The sequence below is a fragment of the Lepidochelys kempii genome, chromosome 4 (assembly GCF_965140265.1).
Source record: "Lepidochelys kempii isolate rLepKem1 chromosome 4, rLepKem1.hap2, whole genome shotgun sequence".
Taxonomy (NCBI): Eukaryota; Metazoa; Chordata; order Testudines; family Cheloniidae; genus Lepidochelys; species Lepidochelys kempii.
This window is the reverse complement of record NC_133259.1, coordinates 139,153,903-139,176,839: the sequence shown is the minus strand read 5'-3', so window position 1 is coordinate 139,176,839 and position 22,937 is coordinate 139,153,903. Positions and strand designations below refer to the sequence as shown.

At 53.2% G+C, this 22,937-nt stretch overlaps 1 protein-coding gene across 1 annotated transcript in view; it reads left to right on the top strand.

Moving 5' to 3' along the window:
- The window catches only part of ATP6V1B1 (ATPase H+ transporting V1 subunit B1), an 80,739-nt gene that overhangs the window by 49,693 nt on the left and 8,109 nt on the right, over positions 1-22,937 (top strand). Inside the window, exons 4-8 of the mRNA XM_073343055.1 lie at positions 1,609-1,702; positions 12,327-12,404; positions 15,150-15,289; positions 21,129-21,230; positions 22,152-22,249. Of these exons, the coding sequence (XP_073199156.1) occupies positions 1,609-1,702; positions 12,327-12,404; positions 15,150-15,289; positions 21,129-21,230; positions 22,152-22,249 (512 nt within the window). The remainder of the gene's footprint in view (positions 1-1,608; positions 1,703-12,326; positions 12,405-15,149; positions 15,290-21,128; positions 21,231-22,151; positions 22,250-22,937) is intronic.

Genomic DNA, 22,937 nt, shown 5'->3' with positions numbered 1-22,937 from the left:
TCTCAGCTGATGTTTCTTCATTTGTTCACATGGCAAAGGTCTGTAGTGCAGCGCTGAGGATTCAAAGTTCACTGGTGACCGGGGCACTGAGTATTTAATGCAGAGAGGAGCAGGATATTCTGATGCCAACTTCCATTTCCTGTGTCTCAAATCACGACAGGGGCTGGCTTCCTGTCTGATTGCTAGGGCTCGGTTTGTGTTGTACTAAAGACACAGCTCGGGCTGGGGAGCTGTGGTTCGCGCTCACGCGGTGCTGAGAGTAAGCCTGGCTCTTCACACACAGATGCAACCAGCAGATCCCTGGCTGAGGACTTTCATAGCTTGCAAGGGCTTGAGCCCCCCAGAGTCAAATCTGAAAAGTGGCTCCAGTTTAGCCTTGGCTCAAGAGCGCCAGCCATTGAGACACACACTCCACTGCCTACAGCACCTGGATTTTTGCCTCAGGGTCTCTCATCCAAGTGCTGATCTGGTCCTACACCGCTTAGCTTGGGAGAGAGAAGAATTATAGCAGCAGCTAGAAAGCGAAGGCCACAGGGTGCTTCGTGGCTAGCACAGAGCTGTGCGGCCAGAGGAGAACAAGCAGAGCGCTACCCTGTCCTTTGGTGAAGGAAGGGTCGCTGAGCGGGGATGTACAGGTGACCTGCTTTTGAGTCTACATAGGGACGTCTAGGGGGCAGGTCCCGAGCTGGTGTAAATCAGACCAGCGTCACTGATATCAGCCTCATCAGTAGCTACGGATCAGGCCCCTTCTGGAGCAGTGACCCACTGGTCAGTGTGTGTGACCTGTCCCCCTCTGCACTTGATCCACGGAGGAGATGAATCTGTCACAGGATCGCAGCTGGAGAGGTGGGTTCTTTTGCCCATGTCATAGAGATTTGTGTATTTAGTTCTAGAGGGCCCCACTTCAATCCCTCGTGCTGGCCGAGATCACCAGCCACTACTTCAAATCGACCGTAGTACTGATTATGTACCAGCATTACAGAGTCATCTCTGTTCGACAGCCCCATCGTTCTCCAGGCCAGCCGCGTCTGTGAGTGTACAGAAAAGGGACAGAAATCTCACTGGGGTGGTCCGGCAGCCCGGAGGTTTTACACTGTAAGACATGAGGGAGATGGTAGGTTTAAATGGAGGCGTAGCCATGCCGATGGGTGGCATCTAGTGCTCTCCAGCCAGGCGAGCTCCAGTTCCCCAGATCCATGCGCTGCTGCATTGAGGCCACACACTGGCAATTGGACAGGCTCCACATCTACGCCAAGCGAGAGAGCTGGCATGCTGAGACACATCCACACAGCACCTAGTTACATTATGGAGTAAGGGTTTGAGCCCAAGCCCGTTGAAGTAAATGGGAAAACTCCCGTGGACAGGCTTTCAATCAGGTCCTAAAAGTGGAAAGTTTTCTTAATACCAAAGTTTCTTTCCTTCCTTCCTTCCCAGGCTCCCTCGCCCTCTCTGTCTGGTGCATCTTTTTAAACAGTGCAGATCACATAACATTATCTTCTAGATTCCCTTCCCCTCAGTTCATTTGAACCCGCCTGGCCCTCTCCAGCCATTTGCCGTTAATCCCCACTAATTGCCACTAATTCGGTTCCTGTCCCCGGGTCTGTGCAGGTGTTTGAAGGAACATCTGGGATCGACGCCAAGAAGACATCCTGCGAGTTTACCGGGGACATCCTCCGCACACCTGTTTCCGAGGACATGCTAGGTAGGTCCATAAGAGCAAGCTGAGAGCGAATTCATCTCAATCCACGGATCTCAGTGGCAAAAATGAACAGCAACGAGTTACTGCGCCAGCAGCAAGGGGCTGCCAGAGCCTGTAGCCTGCTGCTGATTTTACGTTTGCAACGTTTGATTTGTCTGCAGAGAGAGTCACTTTCCTTTGGTCAGTATTTATCATTGTTTCACCTGTCTGAGACAGGGGCTGCAGGTAGGGGGCCAGACATCCTGATACCTTCGGGAGCATCCCAATATTTCGGGCTTTGTCTTGTATATGCAACTATGCTCCCGTCCCGAAAAAAGTGTCCCGATTTTTCACACTTGCTCTCTGGTCACCCTAGTATCAAGCGCTTTGGGAAATGGATTGAAAGGCTGGTCCGATTCCCCTGGAGCTGTTGGAAATGCCTCCTGGCCTCCGCTGAACAGCTGCTGGGTGACTTTTGATACGGGAACCCCTCAGTGAGTCTGAAAAGGGAAATTCCAAAGGCTCCTGAAGAGGCCAGTGTGTGCCATACAGGACCGGCCCCACGAGCAGAGGGTAAAAGCAGTAATGGAATCGGAGAAGGGAGGGGGAGGAGACGTGGGGAAGGTCACACCGTCCATAGAGGCTGCTGGGGGAAAGTGGAAGGCAACAAAACCCAAGAATGAATTAATACTGCCAACAGGCTTCTGCCGATGGCACATGTGGGCCCAAGGTGACGAGCTGGGATCTGATCTCACATTCAGGAGGTGTCTGGTGCATTAGAGAGAGAGGGACCAGCTAAAAAATCCCTATTCAAATTCAGATTCTAAACCACCAAAGTTTGGGGATGTTTGGATCCTGGGGTTTGGTTCAGCCCAGCTGCAGAGTGCAATCTGATGCTCCCCAGGGTTGGAATTGGGGCTTTGCTTCCGGCTGGTCTCGAGCGAATAGATCAGGAACGCTAGACAAAACTCAGCCCCACTAGTAGGCGAAGGGAGGGATTGAAATCAGCAATAATAATAATGGCAAGGCAGGAAGACAAGGCAGTAAAATTGTTTAACGACTGCAAAGGGCAGGAGGGTTTAGTGGTGGTGGGCTACAGGGTCTCTTGTTTCCAGGCCAGTTCAAATCTGGTCTAGGTTTGGAGGTGAGTTAAAGGTGGTACCCGTCTAATGATTGGCCTGTCTCCTATATCAAATGAGTTTGTTGGGTCTCAGTCTAGTTCCTACTGGATGATAGGTGGCTGCATCTTAAAAATATATAAAATAGCACCATCCTTGTTGGAAATAATTGGCCCCTTTCTCTCAGAGGAGTGACCAAGGATGCAATAAGTATAGAACCTGAACTCCTTTCCTGTGAATGAACTAGCAGCAGTGAATCTAGGTGAGATCCGGGCCCCATTGTGCAAGGCGCTGTATATAAATATAGTAAGAGACCGCTTCTGCCCCAAATTGCTCGTAATAGAAATAAAGGTAGGGAGACAGAGGTACAGGAAGGGGAATTTGCCCAAGGCTACCTGATTCCCACTGCAGTTCTCTATCCCCTTGGCCACAGGCCTCTTTGGAGACATCTACACTGCAGCTGGGAGAGGTGATTCCCACCTCCCACCCAGCTTGAGCTAGCCTACTAACGTAGAAGTGTGGCCACAGAGCCTCGAGCTAGCTGCCTGAATGCATACCTAGGAGCTCGGAAGGGGTGTCCCTGAGCCGCTGTCTGTGCTGGGGAGGCCTTGCTGCGTGTACGTCTGCCCAAGTTGCAGTTTACACCTCCAGCTCCAGTGTAGACGGGGCCTTTTTTAGGGTAGGACAGGGTCCGTGGGGGGGAAGCGTACGTTGCTGTACGCAGTCTGTGGCTAACCCGAGAACTTCTGCCAGTGCAGCACCTTTCACTGGCATGAAACTGGCTACACAAGAGAGGAGCCCGAGCAGTCCAGCGAATCTAACTTTGATCCTTAGTAACGGAATAAAATAAACGTGAAGAGGAAAACAATACTGTAACCGCCTGGAGGCTAACGATGGAGGCGTGAGCAGTGAGAACAGCACTGGGGAGTTGTAAAGAATGGATCTGGGCAGACCCAATCCCAGGGACAAAATCAGTGGGGGTCGGGAACTCAGTAGATGTGATGTGTCATTGTCTGGACATCAGTTAAGTATTTGCTAGAGTGTCTCATGCAATCTTACTCTCCTGTCGACTTGCAATAGGAAAACTGGCCACCGACCTGTATTCAAAGGGCAATGGTCAAGGGCAAAGCACCACGCAGGGGGCAGGTTTCAGTGCAGCAACTTGGGGTAACGTGATCACTGGACAGTGGATGGTTCCTTAAGGGATCTGTTCTCATCTCGCTGGAAAACTTTAGGAGACCTTCTGTCTCCCCTCTCCCTGCCCACTGGGGCAGCGCTGGGATATTTGCCACTTTCCAGGATGTGTCTGCTACCCAGAGACACAGAGGGGAGGTCATATTTTCATACTAGCTGGGAGTTTGGGCTTTGGTTTGGTTTGGTTTGGTTTTGGTGAGGTGGGAAGAAGGGGAAAAGAGTGAGACGCTAAAGAGTTAATCGTGCCCAGCCCAGGTGTAGAGCTTTGGTGCACAGAAGGTCCTGGGTAGGTGGGGAAACCTGACCCTGCCTTGCTGTGACACTGGAATGTGCAGCTAAGCATCTCCTTAGCATGGTGGGGATCCGACACCCCCATTCTCCACCCCTGACTTGTCCCTTGTGAAAACGTGAACAGGAGTGCAGGAGGCTTCCTGCTGCTCCTTGCAGCAGGCTACACCCACTGCTTAACCTAATTGATGCCCACACCTACTCCCTGCTGCACACCACTTAGGGACTCGCAGGATCAAGAGCTGACACCAAAGTCATCTAAGCCCATGTGCGGTGGCCACCCCAGGCCAGCGCCTTCCTAGCCTGATGGGCAAAGCCTTCCCCTGGAGGTGCACTGAGGTCTGCTGTGCGTGTCCATGGCTAGGCCACCAGCCAACACCAGCATATTGGGGATACCTTCAGCAGCCCACTGGCCAAATTGGCATGACGCAGGCCAGAGCCATGCACACTGGGGCTGCCCCATAGGAAGCCAGACAAGGCAAGCAGGGAGGGATAGCTCAGTGGTTTGAGTATTGGCCTGCTGAATCCAGGGTTGTGAGTTCAATCCTTGAGGGGGCCATTTAGGGATCTAGGGCAAAAACCGGGGATTGGTCTTCCTTTGAGCAGGGGGTTAGACTAGATGATCTCCTGAGGTTCCTTCCAACCCTGATATTCTATGAAGGTGCACAGTGAGAACTGGGCTGTTTGCATGGGTCTAAAAATTACTTTTATCTCCCTCACAATGTGATTTTTTTTTTTTGGCCAATTATTCTGCTCTTAGGGGTTCCGGCTGGGAGCTGAATTCCCACAGTGCCATGAGGAAAGGCTGTTTTTGCCTTATTTAGGGTCCCATCCATAGAATATAGAGATGGGGCGGGGGGAACTATTAAGTCACTCCAACTCCTTATACAGGTGTGTTCCCTTCCATTCGTTTTCTAGCACTTGATGGTCTGTGCTTCCAGGCTGGGGGACTCTATCCCGGCCAGCAGTGACTCTGAAATAGACTTGGGGATCATGCTAGCTCATCAACTGAACATGAGCACCCGGTGCCAAAAGAGCTAATGCAAACCTTGGATGCCTAAACAGGATTATTGAGTAGGAGTGGGGAGGTTATTTCACCTCTGTATTTGGCACTGGTGCGACCGCTTCTGGAATCCTGTGTCCGGTTCTGGTGCCCACAATTCAAGAACAATGTTGATATATTGGGGAGGGCTCAGAGAAGAGCCACGAGAATGATTAGAGGATTAGAAAACCTGCTTTATAGCGATAGATTCAAGGAGCTCAATCTATTTAGTTTAACAAAGAGAAGGTGAAGGGGTGACTTGGTCACAGTCCGTAAGTACCTATAGGGGGAACAGAATTTGCAAATGGGCTCTTCAGTCTAGCAGCGGAAGGTCTAACATGATCCAATGGCTGGAAATTGAAGCTAGACAAATTCAGACTGGAAATAAGGTGCAGAGATTTAACATTGAGGTTAATTAGCCACTGGATCAACTTCCCAAGGGTCGTGGTGGATTCTCCATCACTGTCAATTTTTAAATCCTGGTGGGATTTTTTTTCTAAATGCTCTGCTCTGGTTCAAACAGGAATTAGTTCTCGGGCCTGTGCTCTGCAGGAGGTCAGACTAAAACAGTGATGCCTTCGGGCCTTAGAATCTGTGCAATTGCAGACAGGCATTCTGGGCAGATCTGGCCTTGTGGTTATTATGCATGTTTCATGACTGTACCTAGAGTTAGTCCAGGCCCCCCTTGGTCTTATGGTTAATACACTGGGCTGGGACTCAGGAGCTGTGAATTCAACTTCCCGGTTTGTCACAGACTATCTGGGTGACCTCTGGTAAAATTTTTCTATGCCTCAGCCCCCCCATCTGTAAACTGGGCATAATAATCCTCTCTTTTCTTGTCTAGATGTCAACTTTTCAGAGCAGAGACTGTCTCATAGCACGTGTATGGACCAGAGGTGCTGGAACAATTTGTATAGCGGGGGGTGCCTAGAGCCAATCTGTAAATGCTGTATATAATGGAAACCACTTCAGGCCAGGGGGTGTGGCAGCACCCCTACTTCCAGCACCTATGGTATGGACAGAGTGGCGGATTAACACACGGGGCCCGTGCCTGGGGTCCCAGCCAATTTGGGGTTCCTCGCAGGAGCGTTGGAACCTGTGTAGAAGTGGCGGGGCGACTGGTGCCAGAACTGTGGCCCCGTCCCCTGCTCCACCTCCTCCCTTGGGGCCCTGCCCCTGCTCCTCCTCTTCCCCCAAGGCCCCGCCCCCACTCCTCCTTTGCCCCTCGAGGCCCTGCCCCCGGACCAGGCTGGAAGCCAGAGCCGTTCGGGGTGCCCAAGAGCAGCCCCTGCCCCCTGGGGTGCGCCGCCCATGGCAGGTGGAAGGTCCGGGGCTTCCCACAGCAGCCCAGGCTCCCTGGGTGGCTCTTCCCAGGGCTCAGCTCCAGCTTCCAGCCTGGCCAGGGGTGGGACCTCAGGGGGAAGAGGTAGGGCTGCCAGGCATCCGCCCAGTCGAAAAGGGACCCTGGCAGCTCCGGCTGGTGGTGCAGTGCGGGCCCGAGGCTAAGGCAGGCTCCCTGCCTGCCCTAGCTCTACACGGCTCCCGGAAGTGGCTGCCAGGTACTTGCGGCCCCTAGGTGCATGGGCGGCTAGGGAGGCTCCGTGCACTGCCCCCACCCTGAGGGCTGGCTCCGCAGTTTCCATTGGCCGGGAACCGTGACCAATGGGAGCTGCTGGGGCGGTGCCTGTGGGCACGAGGGCAGTGCACAGAGCCTCCCTGGCCGCCTATGTGTCTAGGGGCTGCAGGGACCTGGCGGCCACTTCCGGGAACCGCGGTAAGTGCCGCTGGGACCCCGCCCCCCAACCCCCTTGCCCAGCCCGGAGTCCCCTCCCGCACGCCAAACCCTCATCCCCTGCCCCACCTCAGAGACCACACCCCCACCCGAAGCCAGCACCACCTCCCCTGTACCCCAACCCTCTGCCCCAGCCCGGAGCCCCCTCCCAAACCCCTCATCCCCAGCCCCACCCCAGAGCTCGCACCCCCAGCCAGAGCCCTCACCCCCTCCCACACCCCAACTCCCTGCCCCAGCCCAGTGAAAGTGAGTGAGGGTGGGGGAGAGCAAGAGACAGAGGGAGGGGGGATGGAGTGAGCGGGGGCGGGGAACAGAGAAGGGGCAGGGCAGGGGTGTTCTATTTTGTGCAATTAGAAAGTTGGCAACCCTAGGAAAAGAAGGAGCAGGGGACGGGTCTCCGTGGTGAGGGGAGTGTGATTGGCCCAAATGTTGTTTGTGCCCAGGACCCCAATAAATCTTAATCTGCCTCTGTATGTACAGTGCCTAGCACAGTGGGCCCCCGAGCTCCATTTCGTGCCTCTTGGTGTTAACTGCAGCATTGCTACTGATGACTGGCCATGTTTTTCATAGAATCATAGAATCATAGAATCATAGAATATCAGGGTTGGAAGGGACCTCAGGAGGTCATCTAGTCCAACCCCCTGCTCAAAGCAGGACCAATTCCCAGTTAAATCATCCCAGCCAGGGCTTTGTCAAGCCTGACCTTAAAAACCTCTAAGGAAGGAGATTCTACCACCTCCCTAGGTAACGCATTCCAGTGTTTCACCACCCTCTTAGTGAAAAAGTTTTTCCTAATATCCAACCTAAACCTCCCCCACTGCAACTTGAGACCATTACTCCTCGTTCTGTCATCTGCTACCATTGAGAACAGTCTAGAGCCATCCTCTTTGGAACCCCCTTTCAGGTAGTTGAAAGCAGCTATCAAATCCCCCCTCATTCTTCTCTTCTGCAGGCTAAACAATCCCAGCTCCCTCAGCCTCTCCTCATAACTCATGTGTTCCAGTCCCCTAATCATTTTTGTTGCCCTTCGCTGGACTCTCTCCAATTTATCCACATCGTTCTTGAAGTGTGGGGCCCAAAACTGGACACAGTACTCCAGATGAGGCCTCACCAATGTCGAATAGAGGGGAACGATCACGTCCCTCGATCTGCTCGCTATGCCCCTACTTATACATCCCAAAATGCCATTGGCCTTCTTGGCAACAAGGACACACTGCTGACTCATATCCAGCTTCTCGTCCACTGTCACCCCTAGGTCCTTTTCTGCAGAACTGCTGCCTAGCCATTCGGTCCCTAGTCTGTAGCTGTGCATTGGGTTCTTCCGTCCTAAGTGCAGGACCCTGCACTTATCCTTATTGAACCTCATCAGATTCCTTTTGGCCCAATCTTCCAATTGGTCTAGGTCCTTCTGTATCCTATCCCTCCCCTCCAGCGTATCTACCACTCCTCCCAGTTTAGTATCATCCGCAAATTTGCTGAGAGTGCAATCCACACCATCCTCCAGATCATTTATGAAGATATTGAATAAAACCGGCCCCAGGACCGACCCTTGGGGCACTCCACTTGATACCGGCTGCCAACTAGACATGGAGCCATTGATCACTACCCGTTGAGCCCGACAATTTAGCCAGCTTTCTACCCACCTTATAGTGCATTCATCCAGCCCATACTTCCTTAACTTGCTGACAAGAATACTATGGGAGACCGTGTCAAAAGCTTTGCTAAAGTCAAGAAACAATACATCCACTGCTTTCCCTTCATCCACAGAACCAGTAATCTCATCATAAAAGGCGATTAGATTAGTCAGGCATGACCTTCCCTTGGTGAATCCATGCTGGCTGTTCCTGATCACTTTCCTCTCATGCAAGTGCTTCAGGATTGATTCTTTGAGGACCTGCTCCATGATTTTTCCAGGGACTGAGGTGAGGCTGACTGGCCTGTAGTTCCCAGGATCTTCCTTCTTCCCTTTTTTAAAGATTGGCACTACATTAGCCTTTTTCCAGTCATCCGGGACTTCCCCGGTTCGCCACGAGTTTTCAAAGATAATGGCCAGTGGCTCTGCAATCACAGCCGCCAATTCCTTCAGCACTCTCGGATGCAACTCGTCCGGCCCCATGGACTTGTGCACGTCCAGCTTTTCTAAATAGTCCCTAACCGCCTCTATCTCCACAGAGGGCTGGCCATCTCTTCCGCATTTTGTGATGCCCATTTTCTTTCATTTGAAACAATTGCATTAGTTCTGTTCCATAAACACCAGCCCGTATCGCCTGAGCTACAAGGGTTTTCATAGAATCCTAGAATCGTAGGCCTGGAAGGACCCTCGAGAGGCCATCGAGTCCCATCCCCTGCACTCACGGCAGGAGTAAGGATTAGCTCGACCATTTTCAATGAGAGAGGGGTTCGTTTAAAAAATGCAAACCTTCCCCTGCCGTGTGATAGACCCAAGTGCAACAGCCTTGGGCCAAGACCTGAAAATCAGGACATGAAAGTGATCAGACAGAGAAAGTGAAAGTGGGTTTCATTGTTCACCGGAAGTGAAGGATAAAAAGCGGCCAAGCAGCCTCCTTGCTGAAAGGTGAATGTGATTTGTCCAAATATCTTTCTGGATTGATGACTCAGGTTGTTATTAGTAACACAGGAAAGTGTCTTTTACTGCTGTGTATTGGCCTCCATTTTCAAAAGTGACTTCAACTTTTGGGTGCCCAGGTTGAGACACCTTAAAGGACCCTGATTTCCAGAGGATGGGCGCGTGGCCCTTTCTGCTAATCAGGCCTCTTTGAGGTGCATGGAACTGGGCACCCAGAACCCTTAGCCCCTTTTGAAAATGTAGGCCACTATTTTTATCCTGATGGTGTCCCTGTGAGTGCTGCAAAGAGTGTGAAGTATGTCCAGGCAGTGTACCTCTCCAGGCGGTCCACACGGACCCGGTTCAGCCCTAATCTGCTCTGCTGGGACGTACTGATCAGGGGAATTGTACGTAAATCCAAGGTCATTACAGGGCTGCTCTGAAGCTCAGAGCCAGCCCATTTGGGGCCCTCGGGTCTGGATTCTCTGGACAGGCTGAGCTGGATTAGGCACATGTCATGGTTGGTGGGGTATTAAGCAACGTGAGTGGCTCCGTGATCCTGCAGTGAGTGAGTGCCAAACCCAGCCCCTGGCTGTGAGGCTGCTCTAGCTTATTCCAGCTGCCAGTGGCCCCCTTCCAATAGACAATCTGATGAAGAGATATCCTAGACATGCCCCCTGTGTCCAAGCCAGTCCCCCATATTCTGGGTGGGGGGACAGGAGGGGAAACAGTGTAGCAGCCACTGCACTGGCCGTTGGCCACCCAGAGATTCCCATGCGGAGGGGAAGTCCTCTGGATGATCCAAGTTTCCAGTGGCTTTGCCCTGCCAGAGCAGGGCAGCCTCAGCAGAGTCCAGGATCCGGGCCAAGGTCAGTGCCTCAGGACAGGGCCTCACTCATCCTGAGAGTCCAGGAAGGAGAGAGGAAAATGAGAGACCGGACAAAGAAGGGACACAAAGGCCGGGGGATGAGGCAGGGGGCTCAGGCTGTGGACTCTAGGGAAGGAAGGGCTCTGTGTAGACTGAGACACGACCACAGCCTGTGCTGTCCCCTTGGATGCACACCGCCGGGGAAACGACATGGTGCAGGGGTACACTCCCCAGAGACAGCTACCCAAGGGGCAAGGAGCTGTGGCTAAGGCAGGAAAAGCTTAGCCTCCCAGAAGGTGCAGATGGTGGTGGGAGCAGCTTGACTGAAGAGATTCAAGGGAGGGGAGGGAGACCTGGATTGGCGGGGGGAGAACCACCTTGCTGGGGGTTACATGTTGGTGCACAGGGAGGAGTCCAGCAAGGGGTCAGGTTGGGTGACCCTCCTCATCCTTCCCCTGGGCTTCCATGACCCTCGTTAAGTTCTAGACCAGTGAACGAGGCGCTCTAGCTGAGCCCCATCAGCCCCGAGGTGCCCGCAGTATGCAGGGGTTAAACCCCAGGTGCTCTCCCGAGGTAGCGAGTGAACGTTCGCACTCTGCGCCTCTTTCTCCTGAGCACACTCCCCCGGCGCTCCCAAGCTGAAGCCCCATTAGAGAGCTGTTATCAGCCCCTGCCGCACTGGGGAATCGATAGCTCTGCGTTACTGCTCCCCCCACTTCAGCCCTTTCTCCCCCGTACACCAGCAGTTGCCCTATAGGACTCTCTTCCGGCCCTTTAAGAGGGCCAGGGAAAGCATTGTCCTTGTCACAGCAGATAAAGATCAATACCGAGATGGGGCTGGGAAGAGGGAGCCACTGACCATGAAAGGTCAGTAACCTTGGTATTCACTGCGCCTCGATTTGTCTTAGACACACAGCTGTTTAATTTATCACCGAAGCAAAAGCAGAGGCGGGAGGAGGGGTGAGCTGCTGAAGGAAACGTCAAGTAAGACAAAGCACCTGGGTCATTAGGGCCCTTCGACATAGGAGGAAAGACCCCCATTGATTTCAATGGGTTGTGGGTCAGGCATTGAGCAACCATCTGACCGCTGTCCATAGGATGGGCAGGTGTTGCATGCAAAATGGATTCCATTTTCAGCCATACCTGGGGAGAGCCCAGGCTCTGGGTGAGAGGGAGGATGGCTCAGTGGTTAGGATGCGGGCTAGGGACTCTGAAAACCTCGCTTTGATTCTTTGCTCTGCTATGGTCTTCTGGTGTGACCCTGGGCAAGTCCCACCTGGGGATGGGAGCCACGTTAAGTGTACTAGCTGGGTCTGCAGCTTGAAGTTTCAATGCTTTTCTGAGCCTAGGAAACAAGAGCTGGAACCTGCGCAGTTCTCCAATGAAGGGTGCATAGCCCGAGGGGGTGTCCCCGGCAAGCTTGTGCCAAGGTTACCAAGCAGTCCGGCTCTCTCTGTATTACTGACCTGTCCTCTGCATTATTTACCGCTTCCCGAATCTTTGTGTCGTCTGCAAACTCTGTCAGTGATGGCTTTGTTATCCTCAAAAAGAAAAGGAGTACTTGTGGCATCTTAGAGACTAACCAATTTATTTGAGCATAAGCTTTCGTGAGCTACAGCTCACTTCATTGGAATGCATCTGATGAAGTGAGCTGTAGCTCACGAAAGCTTATGCTCAAATAAATTGGTTAGTCTCTAAGGTGCCACAAGTCCTCCTTTTCTTTTTGTTATCCTCGAGGCCATTGGTGAAAATGTTAAATAACGTTTATTTCCCTTTGCAGGTCGGGTTTTTAACGGTTCTGCAAAACCCATCGACAAAGGCCCAGCTGTTATGGCCGAGGATTTTCTCGATATTAATGGTAAGCCCATTACAAGAAATTAAGATGGCAAGAGGTGTTGAGCGCATGATCTAAGGGGCAGAGACCATGTCTTCCTGTGTGTTGGGATGACAGCCCTTTTGCTGTCAGTCATAGCAGAGAGGCCAAGGAGGATAAGTTCGTCAATGGCTATTAGACAAGATGGGCAGGGATGCAACCCAATGCTCTGGTGTCCCTAAACCTCTGACTGCCAGAAGCTGGGAGTGGACGACAGGGGACGGATCACTCAATAATTGCCCTGTTCTGTTCATTCCTTCTGGGGCACCTGGCATCAGCTGGTGTCAGAAGATAGGATACTGGTCTAGATGGACCTTTGGTCTGGCCCAGTCTGGCTGTTCTTATGTTTGCACTTTGCAAAGGGGGGCAGGCAGATCCCAATTTTACAGGTGGGGAAGCTGAGACAGAGACGGGCAATGACTCGACCAAGATCACAGAGCAAGTCAGTGGCAGATCCAAAGAACCCAGGTCTCCTGGCTAACAAGGGCCAGGCCCTAGTCCCTGGACCACGTGAGCCAGCACTAAAGGTTTCAGATCACGTTAGCAAGAGGCTGCTGGGCTTGAATTTGACCAAGTTACCAAGGTTTTTTTGTTAATAGGTAATAAATTCCAATGTGAACAGTTATTTTTGTGAACAAATAACCATTGTTCTTTGGTGTTTGCAATACAAACATTGCAGCACTGGGCTTGTGTATGAGACTCTGCAGGTGAAATTGACTAGGGACTGACAAGAAGGACCAATGAAATGGACCAAGCTGTTTTAAGTGCCCAAGCCAAGTGAAGGGTAAGAAGGGAACTGAAGTCAGTGGGGAGATCTTCCTGGCCAGTGTGAGTTAGATGAGGCTCCAAAGAATACTGTCGCCTCTTTAGTCCCAGGGATTAGCCAACATCTGGGGTCCTCCTGGGCTGTTTCAGTGATGATGAGAAATTGAAGCTTGGACTCAGGTATATTCTTCGGTGAAGGGTTGTTTGTTTACAAAAAATGAACGCAGAGTCCTGCTTCTTAGAGCACTGTGGGAACAAACAGGAACAGGTCCCCTGCTCAGAAATCCCCAAGTCTGCCCCTCCAGCCAGCTCTGTGCCCAAGAAGCTTTGTCCCTCTGTTTCCTTTCTGCATGACACTCACAGCTCCTCCCTCTGTCTCCAGCACCCACAGCCCGCAATCAATAGTTCATCAAAGAGTCAGCCTAGGGAGGTTGTGGAATCTCAGTCATTGGAGGTTTTAAAGAGCAAGTTAGACAAACACCTGTCAGGGATGGTCTGACTCTAGATAATCCTTCGTCCTGCCCTGAGTGCAGGGGACTGAACTAGAAGACCACTCGAGGTTCCTTCCAGTCCTAGGATTCTATGAATATCCAGCCTCTGCCTTTGCAATCAGCGAAACCTCTTTGAAGCTAACTGGGTTAGCTCTCTGTTGCCATGCGGCCTGTTGCCTTGCATGGTTGCAGCTGTTTTTACTACATATAAAGGGGCTTGATTGTTCCGTCCGTTGAGTCAGAAGGAGAGCCCAGTACCACAGGCTTTAAAAAGGTACGTGATTGTCTTTGGATCTAGGGGGCTTGTCTGCGCTTAAATTCAGCAGCTGCGCTGCTGTAGCCCTTCAGGGAAGCTGCTACCGATGCCAATGGGAGAGGGTCTCCCACTGGCGGGTGCTCCACCTCCCTGAGAGACGGTAGCTAGGTCCACAGGAGAGTTCTCTCGTCGACCTAGCACTGTCTACAACAGGGGGTAGGTTGGTGTAACCACGTCGCTCTAGGGTGTGGATTTTTCACACCTCTAAGTGTAGTTACATCGACCTAATTTCCTGCTGTAGACCAGGGCATAGACTCCCTGACCGTGACCATTGGCACATTTCAACATAACAGTATGTCAGGTTTCTCCGTTACTTTCAGCTGTCGTAATCTAAGGTGGTGTTAGATCCAGAAGCCCTTACGTAGCTTTTATTCAGGCAAAAGCTCCCTCTGTGAAGCTGAGTGAGGTCTACACGGCTTGGCCAATGTATTTGTACTGTGCCGATGTCCCTCTAACAACAACCAGCTCTTTACTGCCCTCAGCTATGTGCTTGCAGCTCCCACTGACTTCACTAGCATAACCCACAGTGAAACAGCCCCCAGTGGGCCCCCAGTCGAAATGACACCACTGTGTGGGTCATCTCTGGGGACTGAACCTGGATCTAAAAGAACAAGCCTCTACTGCTTGATCTAAAGGGCCCAGTCTGTTAGGTCAGAGATGGTAGCAGACTCATAAACTTCTATATGGCCCAGCCACTGGGGAGCTCCGAACCTGTGTTCTGCCAGTTGTGGTTACATTTGCATGGATGTGTCTGAGGGGGAGCAATGTCAACCTCCAGGGGGCACATTTTTACACACGGGTGTCTAAGTGATGCCTGTGTAATAACACGCAGGCTGCCCCACAAGAATCTGGATTCCTGCACACCTGAGATGACTGCTCAGTCACCTGATCACCCCCATGCAACCCCTGCCCTATAGATTTTAAAGGGGCATTGCCCAGGTCAGCAGGCCCAGAACGACACCCACCTTTCTGGGCTCTTCTCTCTCTCTCCCTGTTTAGACTATTTTCCCCCTCTGTGTGAGGTTTTTGTATTTTTCATATCTAACCGTTCATTTCCCTATCCCCACGAAACCATCCAGGTCTTTTAAGTGACCCGACAATAACAAACCAGGTCCATGAGCACCCCTGCAACAACCGCTTCCTGCCTTCTTGTTTCAGGTCAGCCTATCAACCCTCATGGTCGCATATACCCCGAGGAGATGATCCAGACTGGCATCTCGCCCATCGACGTCATGAACAGCATCGCCAGGGGGCAGAAAATCCCCATCTTCTCTGCCGCCGGGCTCCCCCACAACGAGGTAGGCCCTCACCTCTCTGCCCATCCCTCCCCGTCCCCTTCTGCAGCAGGGGCGGCCAGGGCACATGGGGCGAGGGTGGATGCATCGCTGCTTTATGCTAACATCAGAGGGGCTGGAAGTTGAGCTCTCGTGGCATTGCAAGCACTGGGTCCCCGGTAACCATGGACGTTTCCTGCAGGGAGGGGTGCCTGGCCCGGGAGATTGGTAATGGTGGCCGGAGTTTGATTCCCCTGTTCCTAGCTGGCCCAGTTTGCTGTTCCCAACAGCTGTCCCTCATTGACTGGCTGTGCGGTGTCCGGGTGAGGTGCACCTCAAGGCCTCCTTTGCCAGCAGGCCGGCCCAAGAACCCCCCAGCACCACGGAATCCCCCACCCCTCTGGCAGCCTCAGCAGGGATGCCAAAAACTGGGTGAGCCCTGAAGAGCGAACCAGACCTTAGAGAAGGTCCCCCTGAGTCGGAGCCGGGACACCCGGGCAGAGCCGTGCGGGTGAGAAGCCTGTCCTAGCTCTGCCCAGTGCGGTGCCTGTTCTGTGTGGCACCTTGTCAGGGCGACAGCCTGGGAGTGCAACACTTTCTACCAGCCAGCCATTCTGGTTCTGCAGGCAGGGCGCTGGCCTGGCACTCAGGAGACCTCGGTTCTAGGCCCAGCTCCGACCTGCTGGGTGACGTCCAGCAAGTGGCTTCCCCTTCCACCCTTGTCTCTCCTGTCAGTCTAGATTGTCAACTCTTGGGTAAAAGGAACTGCCTTTCATTAGACCTATCCTCCAGGAATTTGTCTAATTCTTTTTTGAGCCCAGTTATAGCCTTGGCCTTCACAACATCCCCTGGCAAGGAGTTCCGCGGGGTGACTGTGCATTGTGTGAAGATGTACGTCCTTACATTGCTTTTAAACCTGTTGACTGTTAATTTAATTGGGTGACCCCTGGTTCATACAAATATATACCTCTAGGAACAAATAATTTAGGCTGTACTTACATGATGGGGGACTCTATCCTGGGAAGCAGGGACTCTGAACAAGATTTGGGGATCATGGTGGATAATCAGCTGAACAGGAGCTCCCAGTGTGATGCTGAGGCCAAAGGGGCTAATGTGATCCTGGGATGCAGAAACAGGGGAATCTCGAGTAAAAGAGGTTATTTGACCTCTGTATTTGGCACTAGTGTAACCACTGCTGGAATGCTGGGTCCAGATCTGGTGCCCACAGTTCAAGAAGGATGTTGATGAATTGGAGAGGGTTCAAAGAAGAGTCACGAGAATGAAGAAAGGATTAGAAAACCTGCCTTCTCGTGATGGGCCCAAGGAGCTCAATCTATTTAATGGAACAAAGAGAAGGTTAAAGGTGACTTGATCACAGTGTATAAGTACCTACATGGGGAACAAATATTTGATAATTGTCTCTTCAGTCTCGCCAACAAAGGTCTGATATGATCCAGTGGCTGGAAGCTGAAGCTAGGCAAATTCAGACAGGAAATAAGGTGTGCATTTTTAGCAGTGAGAGTCATTAACCATTGGAACAATTTACCAGGTGTCGTGGTGAACTATCCGTCACTGACAAATTTTAAATCAAGATAGAAGATTTGTCTAAAAGCTCGGCTCTAGGGATTACTGGGGGGCAGGTCTCTGGCCTGGGCTAAACAGGAGGTCAGACTAGATGATCACGATCATCCCTTCTGGCCTTGGGATCTATGCGAGTCTGCATGGAAGATGGAAGATGTGGTTATTTTTGTTTGTATCTCTCTGCACCTCCGGCGCCGGTGCCCGGACTCATCGGCCAATCTCTCAAATCCAGCCCCGGGTTTGGAAGGGCAGGGTGGCGGCTGGGCTGACTCCTCAGCCCTGCGTGCTGAACCAGGCAAGACCATGAAAGCCGGTGAGCGGCGAAGCCGGGCTGCACTAGAAACGCCAAGTGAAGTTTGCGCCGCAATGCCAAGCTGCATCAGCCCTGATCATAACCCCTCGGCCGTGAACTTCGATGAACTCGAAATATCCGGTCGATCTATAAATGCAACAGGTGCAGCCGCTTTGGCAACGAAACGGAGATCCGCGGCCCAAGAGGCAATCAATCCGCTTCCTCCTCTGACAACAGCAGCGCATGCCACACCAGAGAGCAAGACAGTGAGGCAATCGGACGGAAAACCCGGCCTGACAGATCGGGAGTGACAGACGAAAGTTAATATAATAAAGTCAGGGTCCAGTGCAATGGATGCTGCGGCAGCACAAGCCAGAGGTGGGGAGGGATCCAGGAGCACAGCCGGCTGATAAAGGAGGGCAGGGAAATAGCCTCCTCCTCGGCCCCTCTTTTTGGGGGACCAAGGGGCGCGGGTAGGCCTGGGTGCCTGTGTTAGAGCCAGGCCTCCAACTGGTCCTGCCGTGATTTTGAAGTGGATTTAAAGGCTGTTAGGGGAGCGCATGCCCATGGTAGGTACTTACAGGAAGGATCAGGTTAGAGCATGGACTCTCATCACAGGGCGAGTTATAGGTCCTTCCCCACCCACCGTCACTGCCCCTCTTCCCCCATCCTAGAATATAGACTATCAGGGTTGGAAGGGACCTCAGGAGGTCATCTAGTCCAACCCCCTGCTCAAAGCAGGACCAATCCCCAACTAAATAATCCCAGTCAGGGCTTTGTCAAGCCTGACCTTAAAAACTTCTAAGGAAGGAGATTCCACCACCTCCCTAGGTAACCCATTCCAGGGTTTCACCACCCTCCGTGTGAAAAAGTTTTTCCTACTATCCAACCTAAACCTCCCCCACTGCAACTTGAGACCATTACTCTTCATTCTGTCATCTGCTACCACTGGGAACAGTCTAGATCCATCCTCTTTGGAACCCCCTTTCAGGTAGTTGAAAGCAGCTATCAAATCCCCCCTCATTCTTCTCTTTTGCAGACTAAACAATCCCAGTTCCTGCAGCCTCTCCTCATAAGTCATGTGTTCCAGTCCCCTAATTATTTTCGTTGCCCTCCACTGGATGCTTTTCAATTTTTCCACATCCTCCTTGTAGTGTGGGGCCCCAAACTGGACACAGTACTCCAGATGTGGCCTCACCAATGTCGAATAGAGGGGAACGATCACGTCCCTCGATCTGTTGGCAATGCCCCTACTTATACATCCTAAAATGCCCTTAGCCTTCTTGGCAACAAGGGCACGCTGCTGATTCATATCCAGCTGCTCGTCCACTGTAACCCCCTAGATCCTTTTCTGCAGAACTGCTGCCGAGCCATTTGGTCCCTAGTCTGTTGCGGTGCATGGGATTCTTCCGTCCTTAGTGCAGGACTCTGCACTTGTCCTTGTTGAACCTCATCAGATTTCTTTTGGCCCAATCCTCTAATTTGTCTAGGGCCCTCTGTATCCTATCCCTGCCCTCCAGCGTATCTACCTCTCCTCCCAGTTTAGTGTCCTCTGCAAACGTGCTGAGGGTGCAATCCACGCCATCCTCCAGATCATTAATGAAGATATTGCACAAAACCGGCCCCAGGATCGACCCTCGGGGCACTCCGCTTGATACCGGCTGCCAACTAGACATGGAGCCATTGATCGCTACCCGTTGAGCCCAACGATCTAGCCAGCTTTCTATCCACCTTATAGTCCATTCATCCAGCCCATACTTCTTTAACTTGCTGACAAGAATACTGTGGAAGACCGTGTCAAAAGCTTTGCTAAAGTCAAGGAATAACACGTCCACTGCTTTCCCCTCATTCTCCATCACTGCCCCCTGCCTTCCCCTCACACACCAACCAGTTCCCAGCAAGGTCCCACCCTGTTAACAGAATGATTATTATTAACCCAGGGTAGGGCATCGGCGAAGCTGCCGGCTAACTCATGGGTAAGCAGCACCCTGAGCCCTGGCCTGAACGAGGTCAGGTCAGCCGGGCCGGCTTGGTGGGGAGCGCAGTTCCACCTGGTAGGGCGTGTTGGGAAGACAGCACAGCCAGGTCTGAGCAGGGCTCTCATCTCCTGCAGCACCAGCTCCCAAAGCTTTTCAGCTGCGTTTCTAGCTGGAGTTCCTGCCTTTTTGGTAACACCTGTTTAAATACAGGGAGCAAGGCTTTAGAGATGGGACAGGCCACGTTAATATACTCTTCTAGGGGCCTCCATTCTCCAGGGCTTCATCCAGCATCGGTTTCAATAGCCCACCCATCTATCCCTCTTCTGCGGCTTACTAGATCTCACTAGGGAATATGGAGGATGGGAGTGGGGGGAGGGCAGGGGGCAGTGATGGTGGATGCAGGGGGTGGAGAGGAAGACAGGGGGCAGTGATGGTGGATGGGGGGGTGAAGGGGAAGGCAGGGGGCAGTGACTCGTCCCCTTTGTGGATCAGGCACAGAGAAGGACACATGACACCCACAGGCCTGTGGATAATTATTATTTTTATTATTGCTGTTATTTATTATTTGTACTGCCTGCAAACCCTCGTCACGGGCCAGGCCCTCGCTGCACCAGGTGCTGGAGAAACACAGTCCCTGCCCCAAAGAGCTCACAGTGTAAGACAAGAGACAGCAGACAGATACAGAGAGATGGTGGCATACAATCATAGAATCGTAGGACTGGAAAGGCCCTCGAGAGGTCATCTAGTCCCATCCCCTGCACTCAAGGCAGGACTAAGTATTATCTAGACCCTCCCTGACAGGTGTTTGTCTGACCTGCTCTTAAAAATCCCCAATGATGGAGATTCCACAACCTCCCTGGGCAATTTAACCCAGTGCTTCACCACCCTGACAGTCAGAAAGTTTTTCCTAATGGCCAACCTAAACCGCCCTGGCTGCAATTTAAGCCCATTGCCTCTTGTCCTGTCCTCAGAGGCACCAGCAGCGGAGCCATCGTCCTGTTTTTTGTAGGCATCGCTGCAAAGGAGAGTTTCAGGGCCGGGGGAGAGAAGGAGGATGATGAGATGTTCGGGGCTGTTTACGGGGAATTCCTCCCCAGCACGTGGGGCAGCAGGGGAGGAAGCACCAAGGGGCTTGTCTGAAAAGATAGCAAGTGAGTGCTGGTGATGGGCATCAAGGGCCGTTTGGAGACGAGCGTCGACATCTCAGTAGTGAGCGAGAGGTGATAGGGAGGGTGGGGATTGGCCATGTGGGGCCTTGACGGTGAAAACAAGTAGCTGGTGTTTGAGCTAGAGAAGGGGGAGGCAGTGGAGGGAGGCAAAGGGAGGGGTGACATGGTCACAGTGCCAGGCTAGGCAAACCCCCTTTGCCTCTGCGTGGAGCTGAGCAGGGCCGGCTGCCGTTGCCAGGCCAGCGAGAAGGCTGTTGCAGCAATCAAAAGGCACCCGGTGATGGGAGTTCTGGCTGAGCGGAGGGACAGGAATGGCCGCATCATAGAGACGGGGCACAGGAAGAACCAGCCAGGGTTAGACGTAGCTGGAAGGGGGGACCCAGAGAGATGGCCGAGCCAAAGAGGGGGCCCAGGTTCTGCACCTGAGTGACAGGCAGGATGCACGGTGATGGAGAACGGCAGTGGTTGGGAGGAGATTAGGATTCAGCCTCCATTTTCCTCTGCTTAGCAACATCCCGTGACTCGGTCCTCTTCTGTTACATCCCTCAAATACTCCCAGAGGCAGTTCCCATGTTCCCCCTGGCTCTGCATTTGCTGTGGTTTGACCAAGCTCCAGTCTCCGTCAGCTAAATTCTTCACCGGCGTCACGCGTTGGCTTCAGTGAAGTTACCCCAGCGTGCAGTTCGCAAGCACCTCCCTCCTCCCCCCCGGATCTGAGACGGGGCTCAGGCTGCAGAACTGGACCCAGAGCCCAAGTGAGCTGGCGGCTCGGGCGTCGGGCTCTGAGGCCGGGCTGAGGTGCCCGTCTCTGGGTCTGAGCCCTGCGTCTCTCCCCTCCGCAGATCGCCGCTCAGATCTGTAGACAGGCCGGCCTGGTGAAAAAGTCCAAGGATGTGATGGACTATCATGAAGAGAACTTCGCCATCGTCTTCGCAGCCATGGGGGTGAGTCCGGCCAGGAGCTGGGGAGGCTGCTGGCGGGGGCAGCGCAGGCCTCCCAGCTCCGTGCAGGGCCTTGCCTCAGGCAGCAGGTCCCGGGGCGGAGGGCTGGAGATTGCCGAGACACCAGCTGAGCCCCTTGCAGCCCCGTGCAGCAAGGTTCTGAGCACAGCCTGGACTAGGGCTTTGGCTCAAACCCAGAGCAAGGTGTCCAGACCTTGCCTCGGGACCTGGGGGTCAGAGTCATGGTGCTGGGGCTGGGTTCGGGGACAAATCTGGGGAGCTCAGGCTTGGGGCTGAGTCTGGGTTTCAGAACGGCCCCGGGGCTGAGCGTTGGGATGAACCAGGGCCCTCGGGCAGGGGCATCCCTGCAGACCAGAGTTTGGGGCTGAGCCCAAGCCAGCGGGTTCAGGGACAGCCCAGGCCCTGGGGGATTAGCACGAGCGTGGGAGGATCCGACGTTCTGCTTTGGTCCCAGGGAACTGCTCCTTGGAGGCAGCTGGAAGGGCGAGGCAGAGCGAGTGGTTGGTGGGGAAACTTGCTAAGCCCTGGAACCGCCTCCCAGCCCCCTCGGGCTGGGCCGGGGTACAGGGAGAATCCCCCTGTAAAGAGCCAGGTGGTCGAGATCAGCAGCACTGTGCTCCCCCCTGGTGGACAGCTGTGTCCTTGCAACCTGCTCTGCTCCCGGGCCCTTTAAGAACTTAAAAGAACTTTAAAGAAGTTAAAAGAGCCAAGTTACACTGAAGAGGCTGGGGTGGGAACCGGAGACTGGGACTCAGGACACCTGGGTTCTAGTCCCTGCGCTGCCACTGACTCTCTGTGGGACTGTGGGCGAGTCAGTGCCCTCCCCTGGCCTCAGTTTCCCCATCTGTACAATGGGGACTGTTGTGTTGCTCAGCCCCACCCCATGCTGGATGCGATTGGCAGGTGAACATGGAAACCGCCCGGTTCTTCAAGTCGGACTTCGAGGAGAACGGCTCCATGGAGAACGTGTGCCTCTTCCTGAACCTCGCCAATGACCCCACGTGAGTGCAGCCCCTGCCTGTCATCAAGGGAACTGCGCCAGATCAGGGCCCATTAACCATAACACGCCCGGCCCCTTGCCTTTTGTTCTGCACGTGTGCAGCGCCTAGCACACCAGGGTGCAGTCCATGGCTAGGCTCCTGGGCACTATCGTAATACACCTAATAGCAATAAAACTGTACAGCACCTAGCGCAACGGGGTTCTGTCTATGGCTGGGACTCCTGGGCACTACCGTAATACACCGAATAGCAATTAAACCATACAGCGCCAAGCACAACAGGGTTCTGGTCTATGGCAGGGGCGCCTGGGCCCTATGGTAATACAAACAATTAATAAACCTGCGACCTGGGAGGCTACAGACATTCTTGTCTTGGCTCTGATCTCCCTCACGGTGGTGTAAAGCTGGAGTAACTCTGTGGAAGTCGATGGAATTGCTCCGGTGTAAGTGAGAGGAGGGTCAGATCCACTGGGCCTAGTTATCTCTGGAGTAATTCTACAGAGGTCAATAGGCCCAATCCCCCATTGCATTACGGGCCCAAATGCCACTCTGGGGAGGAGCTCGTCTCTTTGGGCGGTGCTCACACTCCTTTTCTATTGGGTGCATGCCACGTGGATGCTACACATTGGGCAGCCCTCCTCCTGCATCAGGAGGAAACCACTGACAACTAGAAGGTGCCTCCCCTCCTGCC